This window comes from Papio anubis, chromosome 6, assembly GCF_008728515.1.
Source record: "Papio anubis isolate 15944 chromosome 6, Panubis1.0, whole genome shotgun sequence".
Classification (NCBI taxonomy): domain Eukaryota; kingdom Metazoa; phylum Chordata; class Mammalia; order Primates; family Cercopithecidae; genus Papio; species Papio anubis.
Genome location: NC_044981.1, coordinates 10,749,064 through 10,764,292, shown reverse-complemented (window position 1 = coordinate 10,764,292; position 15,229 = coordinate 10,749,064). Strand labels below are relative to the sequence as shown.

The 15,229-nt window shown below is 41.2% G+C and overlaps 1 protein-coding gene across 7 annotated transcripts in view; it reads left to right on the top strand.

Moving 5' to 3' along the window:
- Window positions 1–11,646, top strand: part of MAK (male germ cell associated kinase) — a 73,516-nt gene extending 61,870 nt beyond the window's left edge. For 3 of the 7 annotated variants that reach the window (XM_009204439.3, XM_009204440.3, XM_009204443.2), the window contains 4 exons: window positions 676–750; window positions 3,536–3,655; window positions 5,703–5,732; window positions 9,772–10,177. In XM_009204439.3, the coding sequence (XP_009202703.1) occupies window positions 676–750; window positions 3,536–3,655; window positions 5,703–5,732; window positions 9,772–9,926 (380 nt within the window). In that variant the 3' untranslated portion in view covers window positions 9,927–10,177. Of the gene's footprint in view, window positions 1–675; window positions 751–3,535; window positions 3,656–3,969; window positions 4,058–5,702; window positions 5,733–9,771 lie in introns of those variants that run through there. The other 4 variants (XM_003897048.4, XM_009204441.3, XM_009204442.3 and 1 more) reach the window with 4 other exon arrangements.
- Window positions 11,647–15,229: the final 3,583 nt, after the last annotated feature.

Here is a 15,229-nt window from a genome sequence, read left to right as displayed (position 1 = left end):
CCCGGGAAGTGGAGGTTGCAGTGAGCCGAGATCACGCCACTGCACTCCAGCCTGGGCAATAGAGCGAGACTCTGTCTCAAAAAAAATCACTAATAGTTTTATTTTTAAAATGCCTATAGTTACAACATGTCAGAAATAACATCCTTTGGAACTGTTGAACTTAGGATTAAAAATTTTAAATATCAACTTAAAAGTGTGTAAAGAGGTACAGTTTGTTTTTAATGTAGGTGATATTGGATCAAAAAACTTTGACAATTACCATTATAATAAGTGAGTATAGTGAGATATTCTGATGTGACATCAATACTCAATACATTTGGACTTTTTACAAGTTTTCCAGATTCTTTAAAAACTCAGCTTATCCATTTAATGTTGCTGAGGTGTCATACACTGCAGCACTGTAATTTACTTATTTTTTCTTCAGATAATTAAAAATAATATTCACTGAACCAACCAATTACACAAATTCAATTAAATGACAGTAGAACAACTTTGAGTCTCAGGGGAATATACAGTTGGCATCAAATAAATGCTGTGACAACACATGGGGACATTTTTGCATTTTTAAGGGTTCTTTCTGGGTCTTTTCATTAATCATCTAATCCATTTTTTCTCTGCTTTTCCTAAAACTTTCTCCTTACTATTATTCTTTCTTTCCATCTGTCTTCTCTTTAGAAGAAAGCATAATTAAACCAATCGAAAAACTATCATGCAATGAAACTTTTCCTGAAAAATTAGAGGACCTACAAGGTAATTTCTGGGTGTCAGATGAATGCAATTTGTTCTTTGAATCTCTTGTCTAATTCTCTTCTCAACATGTGCCCCTAATCCTGACATAAAAGACCAAGATGATCTGCTTTTAGAAGTCAAATCAGGACTAGGACAAAGAAAAGCATTCTGTCTCATCAAGAATATCTTCCTTCAGTAATTGAGATTTTAAGATGAATATGCTTTCAAAAGGTTATATGCTGGTCTTCTTAAATTAATTATGGACATTTATAGAAGAAATCAAGCAAATAATTCTAATGAAAAGAATCAAAAGAGTATTTTCTAATTTTGTGATCTATATTCTTGGAATTTTTTTTCAAAGTTCTGAAATTCATTTATTAAGCATGAACAACCACTTTTTTAAAAAGGTTAGGCTGAGTGCAGTGGCTCACACCTGTAATCCCAGCACTTCAGGAGGCCGAGCCGGGCAGATCATGAGATCAAGAGATCGAGACTATCCTGGTCAACATGGTGAAACCCCATCTCTACTAAAAATACAAAAATTAGCCGGGTGTGGTGGCGTGCACCTGTAATCCCAGCTACTCGGGAGGCTGAGGCAGGAGAATCGCTTGAACCCGGGAGGCGGAGGTTGCAGTGAGCCAAGGTTGCGCCACTGTACTCCAGCCTGGCAACAGAGCGAGACTCCATCTCAAATAAATAAATAAATAAATAATTTTTTTAAAAAAAAGGTTAACTGGGTTAATAGAGATGGTGGATTTCCTAGGGGTTCAGTGTCACTGGTTTCAACAGTGCTAACCACTGGCTCCAATCTGAAAATTCACAGCATACAAGGTACTTCAAATAATAAGCCAAAATAATTCAAGAAGACCTAATTTTCTGTTCTTTTTTTTTTCCCTAACAACTTCTTTCTCCACTAAGAAGCATCATATAAGTGTTCAATGCATGAATCCTACAGTCTGATGTATCCCCATTTCGTCACTCACCAGCTTTTGTGGTTTGGGACAAGTAGTTTAAGCCAGCTTTCCCGTCCGTAAAATGGACGAAATTTCCTTAGGTATTCTTACATAACCCTACCTGGAATTTTGTCACATGCTAAGCATTTAATAAGTGTTTGCTCTGCTGATGACGATGAGAGCAAGAGACATGACTGAAGCTGCTAGTGAATCCAATCACTGCTTTGAATTTCCTTCCTAAAATGTTTCTGAAGTAAAAGGTTAAAGTAGGCAGCAGCTGAACTTATGCAAAATTCAGTAGGGTTAAACATGTATAGACTGAGAGCATGTGCTTACTGTATACAGTCCTTTAGGGGCTGATAACATAATATTGCACTTTAACATTTGTTGCTTCAAGAGCAGACACCTGTTGAAGCCTGATATGCCATGAGAGACCTCAGGGACACAAGAGCCCAGTGTTGAGACGTGTGAACAGATAACACTATGGAGAAAACACTCTGTTTACTGAGCAGTGCTTTGAAACCACGAGGGTGATCAGAGCCCCGTTTCGCCTTCTAGAGATAACCTGTCTCCATGCAGAGCTAGCTCCACCTGTCACTTCCGGTTGTCGTTTGTCTTCAGTCTGCTTCCTGCCAGTGCAGCAGCTCCGCTAGATCTTGACATCCCAGTGGCCAGATCCCATGGGCAGTGCTGATCCCATCCGAGTCGTCTGCCTCATCTCCCGTTCCTTTTTTCCACACTCATTGTGTATTGTCTTAGATTTCCATACCCTGTTCCTCCTACTACCCCCCTCTCTACCTGTTCTCTTCCTCCATGGGGTCCTTTTCTCTCCTGTCCCTTAATGCTGATGTTCCTTGGGGGTCTACTCCAGGTCTCTGCGCATTCGCAGTCCCTCTGAGCTGGCTCCTCCAAGCCCACAACTCTGTAACCACCACACCCTGATCATTACCAGTCTCCACGCCTGCCTACGTGCCCTCTGCCTGCCACAACTTGAATGTCCTCTGGGTACCATGTGTTTCCCCCAATCCTCATTCTCCTCCTATGTTGCTATCCATGGACAATGCACCCAGTCACCTGAGCTACAAACTTAGGAGTTTAGATTCCCCTCTTTCCCTGCCACCTCCACCCCGTGAACCTGCTTCGTTCCCTTCTTCTTCACCCTCTGCCACTGTTGTGGTTCAGACCCTCATCCTCTCTCATTTCAGCTATTAGCAGTGACTTCCTGACTGGTCTCCAGACTCTAGATTTTTCCTCATCAATGCATCCCTATGCTACCGCCAGACTGAGCATGCACCGATAGTGATGATGATGGTGACGATAATGATGGCAATGATGCTAGCTGACATTTAATGAGTACAGATTCTATGCCACATGCTCTGAAGAGTCTCATCAATCCCCACAACAACCCAACGAGAATAAGTCCACTTACAACCATTTTACAGAACGAAGACAGACACAGAGAGCACTTCAGAGATGGGGGCTTTGCAGTGGGAAACATAGCCCCATATTAAGAAGCGGGATCGTGAGAAAGCCTGGCATGTTCAGGGTGAACTGAACACCCCTGGGCCTTGAGTTCAGACTCCAGCTCAGTCTCTTACTAACCGTGAGAAGTTAGGCAAGTTACTCAACATCAGAGAGCCACACGATACGGATAATAATGTGGATAATAATGTGATCTCAGAGGGCTGTTGTATGGAAGGAATAAGAATATCTGTAACAAGCACAGCATAGTGCCTAGAACATAGTAGATGCTGAAAAGTAGTATTTAGAAGTAATGGGGGAGTACTCATTGTTATTCTACTCTGCCTAAAATATTCACCTTCTGACTGTGAAACTTTATGATATGTCACTAGGAAATCTTGGAAGCTATGCTACTTACAATCAGTCAGGATATATTCCTTCCTTTCTCAAAAAAGAAGTGCAGTCAGCTGGCCAGAGGATCCACTTAGCACCTCTCAATGCAACGGCTTCAGGTAAGAACAACTTCAGATACGGTTTTCTAGATTCCTGAGCAGAAAGGAGCATTTTCCTTTTTAAGTTTATGCAGTCACTTTTCCCAGCAAAGACTTTTAGTCAGCCTCACCTCATTCATGCATTTCTTTTTGTTTTTACCGAAATGTCCTATTTTTCTTCCAAAAATGTGTATTTGAGGGTCTAATAATTATAAGAAGAGCTACCTCTAATTAAGTGGTGACTCTCTGCCAGGCACAGTGTAAAGGGCTTACTGGGATTATATCATTTAATCCTCATGATAACCTGATGGTGTAGCTAGATCTCTTCTTTACAGATGACGAAATGTAGGTGAAGTAACTTACCTGAGGTCACACAGCTAGTGGAGCTGGGATAGAAACTCAACTTAATCCACTTCCAAAGAGTGTGCCGTGCTGCACAGTGAGATGTGAGAAAATGCCTTTTCCAGAGCCCTCTGCCCAGGACCTGGCACAGGGTGAAAGCTTAATAAATGCTGACACTCTATTTATGAATGAGTCAACATGAGGTGTGTCTCTACAGTTCCATCTTAGGGCGTAGAAATGAGTGGTGGCAGGACTTTCACACCCTGCCTTTTACTTTGCAATAGTATTCGGCGGGGAAGGGTTTATCCCTCCACCCTCCAGCGATATGCCTAACTGAGGTAAGCCTGCTCCCCAGTGGCGTGGCATGTGACAGCCACATGTCGGGGTACACACTTGAAATGGAGGATGATGATTCTGTACTTAAGCCAGTCAGATTTGACCATGAATGGTCTCTGAATCATTTTAATCTGAAATAGGTATCCTTAGTGAAGCACCAAAAATAAACATTGAAGCAAATTATTAGAACTTTGATAAGATACCTAATTGTAGTTTATTTATTTTAACTCTTTTTTATAGAGAAAAAGCCTTGCTCTGTCACCCAGGCTGGAGTGCAGTGATGCAATTATGGTTCACTGTAGCCTCGAATTCCTGGGCTCAAGTGATCCTCCTGCCTCGGCTTTCTGAGTAGATGGGAATACAGGTGCACACCACCACGCCCAGCTAATTCAAAAATATTTTTTTTGTAGGAACAGGGTCTTGCTATGTTGCCAAGCTGATCTTGACTCCTGGGCTCAAGCAATCCTCCCACCTTGGCCTCCCCAAACTCTGGGATTACGGGCATGAGCAACTATGCCTGGCCTGTAGTTTAATTTAAAAGTTGACTCTGAAAGTATGCTCACAGCCTATCCTAACCACTATCTTATATTAAAACCCCTGATTAGATATGCCAGTCTTTAAAGTTCACACTATTGGAGCTAAAAATGTATAAAGCCTGGACTTCTTTAATTTTTTATTTCTTGCCACAACAGAACTGCTTAAGTAGTACTACAGTTACCTTATCTGTGAAAAGAATTGCTTCATTATCTTTCCGCTGAAACAAAATAAGTAAACATTTTATATACAGCAGTGATATTTATAAAGCCTCAAATATTTAAGCCAGCCTTATAAGTCATTCATTTAGAAATATAAAATTTTATTGATTTATTTTTTTGAGATGGAGTCTTGCTCTGTTGCCCAGGCTGGAGTGCAGTGGTGTAATCTCAGCTCACTGCAGCCTCCACCTCCGGGATTCAAACAATTCTCCTCCCTCAACCTCCTAAGTAGCTGGGATTACAGGCATGCACCACCATGCCCAGCTAATTTTTTTTGTATTTTTAGTAGAGACGCAGTTTCACCATGTTGGTCAGGCTGGTCTTGAACTCCTGACCTCAAATGATCATCCTGCCTTGGCCTCTCAAAGTGCTGGGATTACAGGTGTGAACCACTGTACCCAGCCACATTTTATATTTTTAATATAAAAGCAAAAAATCATAATGTTTCAAATTATTTTGTTACCTAGGTATCTACTCTTATAAATCAAGAGTGGGTCTTTTAAAAAATATTTTTGTAAGACATTGAAGGCCTTTATATATTAATTATTCTATCCAATTAGCATGCATATTCCTGTTTTCATTTTTTTAAGTAAATGCTTTTTCTTAACTTTTCATTTCTTTACTTTGCTTATCAGAATTTTCTCCAGATGGTGATAGGAGGAAAGGTAAAAAATGAAGTAAATATTAATCACTCTCAAGTGGTCAATGCAAATCCGTAGAAAAACACTGTTCTGTAAGAGATGCGTCTTCCTGTCATCCCAGTTGGGTGATAGTTTCCCACAAGAAAATAAAACCAGGTCATTACCATATTTACTCAACTATTTTCCCCTTCTCCATAGTCTCATCTTTGCTCTTCTTTCTCCCCTTCAAGTTTGTTTTGTTTTGTTTTTTGTTTTTGTTTTTATTGAGACAGAGTCTTGCTCTGTCACAAGGCTGGAGTGCAGTGGCGCAATCTCAGCTCCCTACTGCAACTTCTGCCACCTGGGTTCAAGCAAGTCTCCTGCCTCAGCCTTCCTAGTAGCTGGGACTACAGGTGCGCGCCACCACGCCCAGCTAATTTATGTATTTTTAGTAGAGACGGGGCAGGATGATCTCAATCTCTTGACCTCGTGATCTGCCTGCCTCAACCTCTCAAAGTGCTGGGATTACAGGTGTGAGCCACCGCACCCGGCCTCTACCTCTCTAATTTTGAGACGGAAAATCAATGTCTTCCTCCCCGCGTAATCTCTCCTTCCAAACTTCCTAATACTTCCTTATTCCTTGCCTTGAAACTAACAACAAGGACTTGGAGGAGTGACTTCTGTTCTACACAGCACCCTTTAGGATCACTTTAGAAGTGCAGGATCCTGGCCGGGCGCGGTGGCTCAAGCCTGTAATCCCAGCACTTTGGGAGGCCGAGACGGGCGGATCACGAGGTCAGGAGATCGAGACCATCCTGGCTAGCACAGTGAAACCCCGTCCCTACTAAAAAAAAAAAAATTAGCTGGACAAAAAAATTAGCCGGGGAAGGGGCGGGGGCCCGGAAGGCCCAGGCAGCAGGGGGGCCTGAACCAGGAGAATGGCGGGAACCCGGGAGGCGGAGCTTGCAGAGAGGTGAGCCGGGCCCACCACCCCCCCCCCGGGGGGAGAGAGAGAGCCTCTGTCTAAAAAAAAAAAAAAAAAAGAAGTGCGGGATCCTGTTTTAAGCACTCTGTGTACATTAACTCATTAATTCTCCCAGGGCTCTATTCCAGGAGGTACTATTATGATCTGCATCTTACACAAGTTTTATATCTTGCTAACAGTTACATCATAGTGGCATCAATTAAATCCACAACTAAAGGCAAACTTCTTTCATTTAGCACAGATTTTCTATAAGAAGTTAAATGTCCTTGATAGGACAGATGCAGTTTTTAAACACAGAGCAAGCATTACAAGGCTCACTATCCCGCTCTTGTGGGGCGGTGAGGTGCAGGGTGGTCCCACTCAAGCACAAAAGCATTTCTTGCCCTGCCACGAGATCTGGGCTCCTCTCAGCTGTTGGGTTATTCACCAAAGGTACTTGAGTCCTAAAATTCTAGTGTATCTAGGAAAGGAACCCTAAATCTCAACTCTACCCCCGTCTTAGCACAATGATTCCCTCCTGAAAAAGTTTTACAAAATATTGTCCTGAACACAATTTCATTTAAAACCATTTAGGACTTGACTTAGGTGATGTCATGACCTGGAAAAAGGCTTTTCTTTTTGTTACTCCCCAAAGCTCTCAATTCTTGCCCTCAGAGCCTCACTCATTAGCTTAATGCCATGCTCCCTTTTCCCTCTCTGAATCAGCTGGGCTTATTCCTCTCTCCCGCTCTCTACTCCCCTCCCACGCTGTCTCTTCTACTCCTACTTTGACCTATGGCCCACATGGGTGAGCTCAACTAATTTAGCAGACAGAGGCTTCTTTCTCTTCCAATGGCTGTAACTAAAGGGCTCTTCCTAGAAAACATGGTGCCTAACTGGCCTTCGTAGACACGTTGTCCCTGACTTTGTTAGATAGCTTTTTAGTGGCGTTGACTTTGAGAATTTTAGCCCAGTAAAAGAGTGGAATAGAAGGACCTGTCAAACCATGGAGTGGGGAGCTCTTGGCCTCCCTGCCTCCACCAAACTACACCGCAGCCAGGCTGCCGTCTTCCCCAGGGTGTCCACGCTTAATATCTTGTTCACCCGTGCTGAAGTTAGTAGCTTGTCAGGACCACATGCTCACAGAATTCCCTCTTACCTCCCAGTTTTACAGGGAAAATTTAAGAAAAACTGCCAACCATGCCAGTAAATATGGGATAGCTAGGGCTGGGGATACAAAATGGTCAGATTCATTTCAGCATTAACACTTAGAGTTTAATCCAAGAATGGCAGCTACTACACAGTGTGAAGAGATATTTAAACCCCAGATGGAGAAAGCAAACATCCCTCCTCAGATACAATACCTGTGATACCTTAGCTCTCAGTTCGAGGTGAGGAAAGCATGAAGGAAGGACTGAAGAAGGCATCAAAAGTTCTCTGTAAAATGATCTCCTGCTTTGTCCTTTGAAATGTTGAAGCAGTTTTAGCTCATAAATTGTTCAGATAACAAATGTTCAGGAAATTTTAAATTTTTCACAAATTTTTAAACAGTCAGATATATGAATGAAACAACCTTGTAATTAAAAGTTTAGGATCCGGCCGGGCGCGGTGGCTCATGCCTGTAATCCCAGCACTTTGGGAGGCCGAGGCGGGCGGATCACGAGTTCAGGAGATCGAGACCATCCTGGCTAACACGGTGAAACCCCGTCTCTACTAAACAAATACAAAAAATTAGCCGGGCATGGTGGTGGGTGCCTGTAGTCCCAGCTACTCCGGAGGCTGAGGTATGAACCCAGGAGGTGGAGCTTGCAGTGAGCTGAGATTGCGCCACTGCACTCCAGCCTGGGCGACAGAGCTAGACTCTGTCTCAAAAAAAAAAAAAAAAAGAAAAGAAAAAGTTCAGGATCCTACCATTTCAGGGAGTTGTGTTCTCACCTATGATTTTCCCAATGAGAAATGAAGTATTGGCCGGGTGCGATGGCTCACACCTGTAATCCCAGCACTTTGGGAGGCTGAGGTGGGTGGATCATTGGCAAGGCTGAGGTGGGTGGATCACCTTAGGTCAGGAGTTCCAGACCAGCCTGGCCAACATAGAAAAACTCCATCTCTACTAAAAATACAAAAACTAGCTGGGCATGGTGGTGCGCCCCTGTAATCCCAGCTGCTCAAAAGGCTGAGGCAGGAGAATCGCTTGAACCCAGGAGGTGGAGGTTGCAGTGAGCTGAGATCGCTCCATGGGCAACAAGGACGAAACTCCGCCTCATTAAAAAACAAAACAAAACAAACAAACAAAAAAACTTCATCATAAAACCCACATTTTAATTTTTAAAAAGAAATCTATTATAGGACCCCATGTGTGTTTCTCCATGAAGCCACAGTTTTATAGATTCACAATTCCAAATACATTTTTCTGTGGTGATACTGTGTGAATGTTATTTAGATGTAACCACAGTGTGACATTACAAAGTCACTAACACTGTGGGTGTTGCCCATTGATTTGAGCCAATAATTTTTCTTGGTCTTCTTACCTGGCTTTGCCTATCTAAAAGTAAAATATTGAAAATAGCAGTAGTGTCAGCACTATAAACCAGGAATGTTGGCTCTTCAGCTACTGAAAATTTTTTTTTTCTTTTTTGAGACGGAGTTTCACTCTTGTCGCCCAGGCTGGTGTGCAATGGTACGATCTCGGCTCACTGCAACCTCTGCCTCCTGGGTTCAAGTGATTCTCCTGCCTCAGCCTCCTGAGTAGCTGGGAATACAGTCACCTGCCACCACGCTCAGCTGACTTTTTTGTATTTTTAGTAGAGACGGGGTTTCACCATATTGGCCGGGCTGGTCTCAAACTCCTGACCTCAGGTGATCCACCTCGCCTCAGCCTCCCAAAGTGCTAGGATAACAGGCATGAACCACTGCACCCGGCCAGCTATTGGAAATTCTAATTGATGTCAACATAATAGTACACTACAATTTTTGGTTTTAACATTTAAAAAGCCTCAGAGAGTACTGAGTTAATCTTTTAAACATAAATTCAGATTTTCCCCATCAAATGAGAGGATGAATTTCTTTGAGTTTGATAAGCAAATGAGTAAAACCCTATTTTCCGAATCTGATTTCTTTCAGAATATACCTGGAACACAAAAACTGGTCGGGGGCAGTTTTCAGGACGTACTTACAATCCTACAGCAAAAAACCTAAATATTGTGAACCGTGCACAGCCCATTCCCTCAGTGCACGGGAGGACAGACTGGGTGGCCAAGTATGGAGGCCACCGGTAGGAGTCTGTGGTGTGAAACCCCACAGCATTGCTCCGTAGAGTACGTGCAAGTTCCTTGACCCTGGGAAATGTCTACAGAGTCTATTTCTACTGAGTTCTGGAAGAAATATGCAAAAGTGGGTACTTGGAAGAGCAAAAATCATCCCCTATTTTATTTATTTCCAAGAAATGCATTTTCTTAGAATCATTGCCCACAGTGTTGATATATGGGTAGGATGTTACAAAGTATTGAATAAACTATTTGCCAAAGTATGAAGTATTTGATCTACAATTTAATAAATAGTAAATCCAATAAGAACCCTTAAAAAAAAAAAAACTTCCAGAAAATGTTTAGCGTGTTTTAGTTTTCATTTGTTGTATGTGCCCAAATGGTTTAGTAGTTCTTCACTTTGCTGTGATTGACTCAAGAGGTTTGTCTTTTGTTTTTGTAAAGCAGTTGGGCCAACCTCTGCTGGCTGTCAGCTGTGGTTCTTATTTGGCTAAGGCTCTGCGCTGCCATTTTGTCAGTGACAGAAAGATTGCAATTATTTGTTTTTCTTCTTTGAAGCTATGGGAGAGATGGTAAGTTCAATCTTGAGCAGGATGTCTTTTTTTTTTTTTTTTTGAGGCGATGTTTCACTCTTGTCCAAGCTGGAGTGCAGTGGCACCATCTTGGCCTACTGCAACCTCCACCTCCTGGGTTCGAGTGATTTTCCTGCCTCAGCCTCCCGAGTAGCTGGGATTAGAGGCGTGACCACCACGCCCAGCTAATTTTTGTAGTATTAGGAGAGACAGGGTTTCACCATGTTGGTCAGGCTCAGGCTGGTCTCGAACTCCTGACTTCAGGTGATCCACCTGCCTCGGCCTCCCAAAGTGTGGAGATTACAGGTGTGAGCCACAGTGCCCAGCCTTTTTTTTTTTTTTTTTTTTTAGAAATAAATGTATCTTTAACATAGAGAGTATCAAAGTTATGCCACCTGGTTTTAGTAGACCGCCTGTATTTTGATCTTGACAGTACAGCTCCTATGAATTCAAGGTGACTGTCAAACCCGATGGCTTGATGACTTTGATATTAATCAAGTCAAGGTTCTCTTGGTTTGACATCATTAAGAAAGTTTTGGAAACTGTGTTTGATGCTGGTTCATTGGACTCTTCAAACTGCTTTGTTTCTGTGTCCCTACCAGACTCAAAGGTGAAGCGTGCCAGCTGGTTCCCCCAAGCCAACTCATGCTGCTGACTGCTGACTCAGCTCTGACGTTCACATTTGCTCTAAAGCAAGTGCGTTCAGCTGCTGGGGCAGTGATATCACATAGTACACATATTATTTTCTTAGTTTATTTCCAAACTGGTATTTTAAATAGACACTTCGAACTTTGGGCTACTCTGTTTAAACTTGCCACTTTCTGGGCTGGACCTTAGTACTGTAAATTCTTTTTAAAGAATAATAATGTTAACTGCTGAGATTTTTATGTATTTTGTGACTTTGTAACAACTGCTATTGTAATAGGTGTCATCTTGTGGGCATTATCCAAGGCATATTATAAAATAATAATAATGATATTTTTGTATAGAAGATTCAACTGTTCAGATGTAAAATGCTGAAAAATGTTAAAATCTAAAGAGTAATTTATCCTAGGGGTAATGGTTATATGTATTTGTACAGTTTAATGTCTCAAAGCTGTGCAGTCTTTTGTGTTACTGGGAAACTTTTAAACTCTGAATAGACATTAAAATAAATATGGTTAACTAGTGTGTTTTCATTATGTTTTTAAACCTTATATCCTGAATTCTATTTGTTGTTGTTTTCATTAGTAGTCTTTAAAAAAAGCAGTTTTAGGGCCGGGCAAAGTGGTTCACACCTGTAATCCCAGAACTTTGGGAGGCCTAGGTGGGTGGATCACCTGAGGTCAAGAGTTCAAGACCAGCCTGGCCAAGATGGCGAAACCCCATCTCTACTAAAAATACACAAAAATTAGCTGGGCATGGTGGTGGGCACCTGTAATCCCAGCTACTTGGGCGGCTAAGGTAGGAGAATTACTTGAACCTGGGAGGCAGCGGTTGCAGTGCACTGAGATCATGCCACTACACTCCAGCCTGGGTGACAGAGCGAGACTCCGTCTCAAAAAAAAAAAAAGCCATTTTATATTTATGAAAATATTGATCAGAAAGTAGAGTTCCCATATGCCCCTTCATCTCCCCCTCCCTGATTTTCCCTATTATCAACATCTTGCATTCATATAGATAATTCATTACAACCGATAAGCCAGTATTGATACATTGTTATTAATTAAAGTCCATAGTTTATAATAGGGTTCACTCTTGTGTTGTACTCTATGGGTTTTGACAAAACGTATAAGGACGTGTATCCACCATTATAGTATAAGAATCGTTTTACTCTCTCAAAATCCTGTCATCTCCCTATTCATCCTTCCCTATCTTGCCCTGAACCTCTGGCCACCATTGACCTTGTTACTGTCTCCACAGTTTTTCTTTTTCCAGAATTACCTGGGGTCAGAAGTTCAAGACCAGCCTGGCCAACATGATGAAACCCCACCTCTACTGATAATACAAAAACATTAGCTGGCCGTGGTGGTGCATGCCTGTAATCCCAGCTACTTGGGAGGCTAAGACAGGAGAATTGCTTGAACCCGGGAAGTGGAGGTTGCAGTGAGCCAAGATTGTGCCATTGCACTCCAGCCTGGGCAACAAGAGTGAAACTCGATCTCCAAAAATAAAAAAATAAAATAAATAAATAAAATAATAAAAGAAACTGCCAAACTGTCCTCCAAAGTATTTGTACCATTTTGTATTTCCTGCAGCAATGAATGAGAGCTCCTGTTGCTCCACATCCACACCAGTGTTTGGTAGCATCAGTGTTTTGAATTTTGGTCATTATAATAGATGTGTAGTGGCATCTCACTGCTATTATGCTTTGCACACTCTAATGACATGATGTTGAGCACCTTTTCATATGCATTACCATCTGTCTATCTTCTTGGGTGAGGTATCTGTTCAGATCCTTTGTCTACCTTTAAATTGGGTTATTTTCTTGACTACTGAGTTTTAAGAGTTTGTCTATTTGGGGTAACATTCCTTTATCAGATATGTCTTTGGCAAATATTTTATCCCAATCTGTGGCTTGTCTTTTCTTTCTCTTGACAATGTCTTTCAAAGAACAGGAGTTTTTAAATTTAATGCAGCCTAACTTAATTTTTTCTTGTATAAATTGTGCTTATCATGTCATATCTAAAAAGGTATCACCAAACCCAAGGTCATTTATTATTTTATCCTGTTATTTTCTACGAGGCTTTAAAAAAAAAAACAAAAACGTTTTTTAGAGATGGGGGTCTCACTCTGTTGTCCAGGTTGGAGTGCAGTGGCACAATCATAGCTCACTGGGCTCAAGCTTCTTCCCTCCTCAGCCTTCCAAGTAGCTGGGACTGCAGGCATGTACCACCACAACCAGCTAATAGGAGTTTTATAATTTGCATTTTAAATTTAGATCTGTGATCCATATTCAGTTAATTTTTGTGAAAGATGTAAGTTCTGTATCTTGAGGTTTTTTTCATGTTAATGTCCTGTCATTCCAGCAGTTGCTTTTTTGTTTTTTTTGTTTTTTTTTGAGACAGAGTCTCACTCTGACACCCAGGCTGGAGTGCAGTGGCATGATCTTGGCTCAGTGCAGCCTCCACCTCCTAGGTTCAAGTGATTCTCCTGCGCCAGCCTCCTGAGTAGCTGGGATTACAGGTGCCCACCACCATGCCTGGCTAATTTTTGTATTTTTGGTAGAGATGGGGTTTCACCATACTGACCACTCTGGTCTGGAACTCCTGACCTCAAGTGATCCACCCACCTTGGCCTTCCAAAGTGCTGGGATTACAGGCATGAGCCACTGCGCCAGCACATTCGTTGAAAAGTCTACCTTTTTTATTCATTGACTTGCCTCTGCTCCCTTTGTTAAAGATCATTTGACTGTATTTATGTGGGTCTGTTTCTGGGTCCTCTATTCTGTTCCAGATCTATTTGTCTATTCTTTCCCAGTACCACACTGTCTTATTTACTTTAGCTTTATAAAAGTTTTGAAGTTGAGTAATGTCAGTCCTCCAATTTGTCTGTCTTCTTCAATATATTATGTTGACTATTAGGGTCTTTTACTCCTCCATATAAACTCTAAAATCAGACTGTCGATATCCACAGTAACTTACTGGGATTTTGATTGGGATTACACTGAATCTAGATCAAGCTGGGGAGAACTGAGATCTTCTTTGACTTCTTTCATTGGTTTTGTAGTTTTTCTCATATAGATCTTGTACATATTTTGTTAGATTTATAGCTAAATATGTGAGGGTTTTTGGTGCTAATGTAAATTATACTGTAATTTTTTCTTCCCCTCCAATACTGTATTTTTAATTTCAAACTTTAATTCTTCATTGCTGGTATATAAGAAAGCAAATGACTCATATATTAACATTATATCCTCATACCTGCTATAATCACTTATTAGTTCCAGGAGTTTCTTTGTTGACTCTTTGGGACTTTGCACAGACAATCATGTCATCTGCAAGCAAAACAGTTTTATTTATTCCTTCCTAATCAGTATACCTTTTACTTGCTTTTATTGTCTTATTGCATTAGCTAGGACTTCCAGTATAGCACTGGAGTGGTGAGAGTTGATAGCCTTACCTTGTTCTGGTTTTAGCAGGGAAAACATCTAATTTCTCCCCTTATTAAGTATGATGTTAGCTGTAGGGGTTTTTAAATAGATATGCTTTACCAATTTGAGAAAGCTCCTCTTTCCAGTTTTCTGGAAGTTTGTATTATACATGGATGTTGGACTTTGTCAAATCCATTTTCTGCGTTTATTGATGTGCTCATGTGATTTTTCCTCATCGGCCTGTGAATGTGATGTTTACATTAATTGATTTTCAAATCTTGCAACTCAGCCTTGCATGTAAATCCCACTGGATTGTGGTGTATTATTCCTTTTCTATATTGTTTGACTTGATTTGCTGATACTTTAGAGGCTTTTTCATTTCTGTTCATGTGTGTGTGTCTGTGTGTGTATTTAGAGAAAGAGAATGTGCCTAATGCTAACAACGGGTGAATCAGTGAGACTAGGTGAAGGGTATGTGGCTGTTCCTGAAGATTACTGAAACTTTCCTGTAGATATGAAAATGTTCAAAATAAAATGTTAAAACAACATAAATATATAAAGCAAAGATTTATAAATATAGAAAGAAATGATCAGAGTGGGAGGTTTTTCTCAGAAAAAAATATCTAGAGACCTAAAATAAGTAAAGAAATACTTAATAACACAGTAAACTA